We start from the raw sequence: 5,980 nt of genomic DNA, 5'->3' as shown, positions 1-5,980 counted from the left end.
ACAAGGAACCCGACTTGGGTCTACATCCCATGACTCTGAAATTATGACCTGAGCCAAAATCAAGAGTCAGACACTCAATGAACCTTGCCACCCAGGCACCCCTCAGAACCAATGAATTTAATTACTGTACTCTATAGCTTCCCAAAATTCTTGACATAGAGGAACTCCAGAGTCTTTGGGGAGGGAGGTAACCCTCTGCAAAGATAATTATAGGAGAATACGTTGAGAGCCTTCTGAGAACTATTGAAGTTGTCATGGGACAATGAAAGAGCCTATCAAGTCTGCAAGTCAGAAAAGCTTCACAGAGGCGGTCACATTTGAGCAGGGTCTTTTTTTTTTTTTTTTTAATGTTTATTTATTTTGAGAGAGAGAGAGAGCATGAGCTGGGGAAGGGCAGAGAAGGGGGCGGGGAGAATCCCAAGCAGGCTCCATGCTGTCAGCACAGAGCCCAACACGGGGCTCAAAATCATGAACCATGAGATCATGACCTGAACTGAAATGAAGAGTCAGATGCTTAACCGACTGAACCACCCAGGTACCTTTGAGCAGGGTTTTGAAGGATGAGCAGCATTTTACCATAATTTGGTAGCAGAACATCGTTAAGTCCAATAAAATAAAATGAAGTAATAGGGAAAACATTTGGGAAGGTAAGAGTTTTACCACAAACTTAGAGGAAGTATGTTAAGATTTACATAAAAGTGAAGCAAGAGTTTTGGTGGTGGACATATGCCAATTGCACACAGTGTTCCCTCTGTTTGGAATGCTGCTTCTACCCCTTTTCTGCCTACCCAATTCTTACTTATCTCCTAAGACTAACCTTCTGTCAATTCCTTTGTGAAACTTCCCAAACTATGTGACCAGTGGGCAAGTTATTTAACCTCTGTGAGTATGAGGAACTCCATTTGAACACGTGTCTTACAGGATAGTCATAAAAATTAGGATTAAGTGTATTTGAAAGTTTTCTGGCACATAGTAAGTGCTCAGTATTTATGAAATGCAAAAAAGCCAGAATTGGCTTGTTATTTAGAAGGCTGAACCCTAGGAAGCTTTGAACTGAAGGACCCATCTACTTCTGAAGCCTTCTTGTTGATATTTGCCTTAAACCATACCAACGATCTCTAGTTCTCTAGGATTTGCTTTATATATTTTTTATATTATATTGCTATAATTTAATTTGTATTAAATTTCTTGTTTCTTGTACATAATGTTTGTTAGTAGTCTTCCTCCCCCATTCATCCTTAAGCTCCTACAAGGGAAGACCTTGTAATTCTGTTTTGTAAATTTTATACTCAGCGAAATGCCAACTAGTGTGTAACTAATGCACACTATTAATGATGGCTGCATCACAACTATCTGTTGTATGAATGAGTGATGTTCTTTCTGCTCTCTCCTGTTTAGACTCCTCGGCTTTAAGTTCCTGGGACACAAACAAAACAGACTTAAGGCAGAGAATTTGTCTGCTTTCTATTCTTTTCAAAACAAGTGCAGGGGTGCCTGGGTGACTTAGGGGGTTAAGTGTCTGACTTAGGTTCAGGTCATGATCTCACCATTAGTGAGTTCGAGCCCCGCATCCCGCTCTGTGCTGAATGCTTGCTCAGAGCCTGTAGCCTGCTTTAGACTCTTTGTCTCCTTCTCTCTCTGCCCCTCCTCCGCTTGCGCTCTCTCAAAAATAAATAAATGTAAAAAAAATTTTTTTTTCAAAACAAGTTAAAAAGCATTAAGGTTTTCTAGGTGTGATGGCCTTAACAAAGAGTGACATCTGGTGGTTGCTTGTTAGACAAAACAGTAAGTATCTGTTGAAAGTGAATACAAAGTCTAAAATAAATTAGACTCCTATAAATTAAATAAAGTAGCAGAAAGAAAAAGAAAACGTATTTTAAATTTCCACCCTAGAAAAGTTAAAAATAAATGCAGGTTGTGGGTTTTCAATTCATTGGACTTTTAAAAGCGGTTGATTCTTTAGAAAACAGTTTTTACAAAAATTGTAACACAGTAAATTGGTGGCGGGAAAAACGAATTGATTTGGTCCGACAAAAGATCCTGACTTGAGATGAGATGCAACTTTATAGGATAAAATAAGACGACTCAAAGGTTTTCCTAATTTGCAAAACCTTTCAGGTTCAGGAAGAATTTATTCACAAGGCAGTACCTTTAAAGTCTGTCGGAAACTGCCTGGGGAATGCAGATATCTGCTGAGGCCGCACCACTTCCCTTGGACAGAAATACTTCCCGAGCTCTCAGGACCGCGGAAAGAACTGACTGGGCTCGACTCGCGTGGACTGGCTGGATCGCATGTTCGGCCTCAGATTGGTAGAGCCTACCCGGACTGCGCGGGTTGGGGGTGAGAGCGGAAGCGCGCTCTTTCAAACTCGCCGTCCTAACGTCGATGCACGCAGGCCACTTCCGGCGTAGCCATGGCGGCGAACGCTACTACTAACCCGTCGCAGCTGCTTCCTCTAGGTAATCGTTGTCCTGTATGGAGGGGGACCCGGAGAGCTCAAGCTAAGCATTGGGGGCCGAGGGTCTGCAGCCGAAGTAGCCCTTAGCCGAGTGTTAGGGAATTGTGTCGGAACAACTGCTTTACTTTTCCGGGGCTGGTTTCTAAGCTCCCAAGTCTCTGCTTTCCCCAACTGCTCATGCCTTTTAAGCGTGGTAGGAGTTCTTGAGGCGGGAACTTGTGACTCCCCAACCAAACCGTCACCCAAAAAGGTCCACAGTTAGTGAATGTGTCCTCGGCCTTCTTTGTTGTGGGCTCGCCTCTACAGTCATGGGTATCCTACCCACTCCTCAACTTGGTATTTAGGCTCCGGATTAGACCCTGCAGTTAGTCTGGCTAGTTCTTGAGAGAAGCACTGGCGTCTGGAATGAGCCTAAAAGGGAGATCTGGAAACTAGTTTTGTCACTGAGCCTGTGTGCACTAGACGCAATGGCTGGGCACTATTCGGCAAATTTAAATCACATCCATTGGTTTCAGATAGCACATAGCATTGGAAGAGATAGAACACTGGACAAGTAAATAAACATCATGCCAAGTAATGCTAAGTCAGCTAAACTCAACTGCGTTCAGAGCACAGAAATAATGACAGGAAGAAATCTCTGGTAAAGACGGTTGTGCCTCTCTCTTCCAGTATTTTGTAGCTAAAGGGTTCATTTGAGTTATCGGAGGTGGCCATGATTTAAAAGTTTTCATTTCTTCATTCGACAGACTCTTTTTGAATACTTAGTATATGTCAGGCATTGCCCATTGGGGAAATAGACATGCGAAAACGGGGTTTAGGCTCTGAGGGGGAGGAGGTTCATAGGTTAATCAAACAACCTACAATAACATAAAACCACGACTGTGATAAATTTCAACAAAGGAGAGGTAAGTAGTGAATACAGAAAATTTTTCTGTTGATTATGCAACAGAGCTATGTAGTATAAGATGTACAATTTTTGAATGAATACTTTTCCCGGTTTATCTTTCACCGCATGCAAGGAACAAGTGCCAGTAGACAGTTAAATATTTGTTGAAGTAATGGTAAAATAATCTTTTTTTCTCTACCCCCTCTTTTTTTCTTTCTTCTTTCTTTCTTTTTTTTTTTTTAAATATAGAACTTGTGGACAAATGTATAGGATCAAGAATTCACATTGTGATGAAGAGTGATAAAGAGATTGTTGGCACACTTCTGGGATTTGATGACTTTGTCAGTATCCTTTTAAAAGGTGGTGGTGGTGTGGGTTTTTCTTCAGTATTTAAGAACAGAAGTAAGAATATCAACAGTCAATTCTTACTGATTATTATAATAAAAATTTATTCTCAGGGAACTTGTGATAGTGTTTTAAGAGGTGCATATACTGAAAGAAGATAAAGTTCCTACCACTGACATGTATTTTGCATTTGAGCTATTATGTTAAACATTGTAACTAAAACTGAATAAAGGCAGAAGCCAGAGTAAATTCAACCTGGTATATTTATTTTCTTAACACCAAATTTCAGATATGGTACTGGAGGATGTCACTGAGTTGTGAGTAGTGTTAAAAATTAAAGAATTGGGGGAAATCTTTCTTTAAAGTAATATTAGTATTAATGAGTTGAAAATGATTTGTGGGAAAACATTGCCTGTTAGAAATACCTTGAAGGTAGAAATTTTATCTACTGATAAAATTGGATGCTAGTAAAATTGGAACACAGTTATAACCATGATGTAATTATTAATGAATTGTTAAGAAGTTAATGGAGACAGAGCTTTAAAGTAAAAAATATTCAAAACTGCCAGGGATCTTTGGGCTGAAGCAAATCAAGGTACTGATAATAAGAGCATTTAGCTATGTATAGCATAAAATGTAAATGCTTGTTCCATTATATTAGTTACAAAGATCATGACTAGTAACTGCTTTCAAAATTGAATTGATTAAAGATTTGTTTAACAGATAGGGATTAGTGGTAAGTAATAGTAAAAAAGGGAGGCTAGTAAATATTTCATTTCATATTTGATCTCTTTGGCAAGTTTCAGCTTTTATGAAGGTCAGTCCCAGTGAGTGTGGATCTTAAGCCAGTCAGTTCACTGGGTTGCCTTTGGGGAAGAATGTACATCATTCAGTCAATAACCATTGCCTCTTAAAACTACTGATGTAATTGCTTGACCTCACATTCATTTATATACAGGAAAAACCTTTTTAGGGGTCAAAATGTTGGCTTTGATTATCATTGTTTATCCTGACTCTATTTTATCTCTTCATTTAGTGAAATCACACCAGAAGGAAGAAGGATCACTAAATTAGATCAGATTTTGTTAAATGGAAATAATATAACAATGGTAAGACACAGTAAAGCTGTTTTATTTAGATGTTAGCGCATTTTTGTGGGGCAAGGATTACAGATTACCTTGCTTGATAAGATGTTCATGTCTCAGTGGCGCTTAAGTTGGGAAGGAGATGCTTTCGTGATCAAGGCTCTAAAGCTGAGCTGCTGGAGATGACTTTAGGCTTAAAAGTTAGTTTGCTTGGGCTATTTAATCTTTTAGTTTGCCAAGAATCATTGTTTAGACTCTGAGTATTAATTGATGATGTTGGGAACTGTAAACAGAAGTGATGACCCGGAGAAAATGGGAATGTGAGGGAGGTGCAGAGAGGCGCAAGTGGCTTGGATTGATGAGGAAGGGTTTTTAGATGGTGTGGGTGGTGGTGTTATTAATAAACTCTTTTTCCTTCTATGCAGCTGGTTCCTGGAGGAGAAGGACCTGAAGTATGAATGGATTTCCTTGACTTAACTCTGTTTAGTTTTATAATGACAACAAAATAGAATTTTTTTTTTTAACCTTTTAATGTTTGGATTCTGTAAATCTAAGTTTCCCGTTGAAGGGAAATGTTTTGAAGATGCATTGTAAATGCCCATTTTTGTAAGTTAATCATTATTATCTTGGAAAAAGAATAACAGTTTGTTCTTTGAAGACGAAAATAAAAATGTTTTTGGTTAATTGTCATTTTATTTTTTGTGCTGCAATAGCCAGTGTAACAAGTATTGTAGTTATTTTGTCACTTGCTTTCCTGTCATTTTATGTCCATTTTCTTAGGTACATGACCATTTGATTCTCAAAAATTGTTCCGAACAAAATGACACACTTTGATTTTGAACAGTTGTGTTTGAAAAACCTGAAATGATTACTTACAGAATTCCATTTAAACTCTTGATGCTTTGAAATGATTTTTCTATCGAACTTAAGTTCCATTAACTCCTGTTAAAAACAAGCAAACTGGGGCAGGCACCTGGGTGGCTCAGTCGGTTAAGGGTCTGACTCTTGATTTCAGCTCAAGTCATGATCTCATAGTTCCTGAGTTTGAGCCCTGCGTTGGGCTCTGCTCTGATAGGGTGGAGCCTGTTTGGGATTCTCTCTCTTGCTCCCTCTCTCTGCCCTTCATGCATGCGCTCACTCTCAAAAAAACAAAAAACAACCCCCCACACCCCCCAAAAACAAGCAAACTTCTAGTTATAAAATAA

At 39.0% G+C, this 5,980-nt stretch overlaps 1 protein-coding gene across 1 annotated transcript; it reads left to right on the top strand.

Moving 5' to 3' along the window:
• The first annotated feature begins 2,381 nt into the window (after positions 1 to 2,381).
• Positions 2,382 to 5,459, top strand: LSM5 (LSM5 homolog, U6 small nuclear RNA and mRNA degradation associated). Its single transcript, XM_047095863.1, has 5 exons — positions 2,382 to 2,460; positions 3,595 to 3,690; positions 3,980 to 4,007; positions 4,727 to 4,799; positions 5,201 to 5,459. The coding sequence occupies exons 1-5, from the start codon at positions 2,415 to 2,417 to the stop codon at positions 5,231 to 5,233; spliced, it is 276 nt and encodes a 91-aa protein (XP_046951819.1). The 5' UTR covers positions 2,382 to 2,414; the 3' UTR covers positions 5,234 to 5,459.
• Positions 5,460 to 5,980: the final 521 nt, after the last annotated feature.

Source organism: Lynx rufus, unplaced genomic scaffold (assembly GCF_022079265.1).
Source record: "Lynx rufus isolate CCGP_SWC_20201006 ecotype Redwood Valley unplaced genomic scaffold, mLynRuf1.p SCAF_4, whole genome shotgun sequence".
NCBI classification, from domain to species: domain Eukaryota; kingdom Metazoa; phylum Chordata; class Mammalia; order Carnivora; family Felidae; genus Lynx; species Lynx rufus.
The sequence above is the reverse complement of the archived record's forward strand: the minus strand, read 5'-3'. Positions and strand labels throughout refer to the sequence as shown.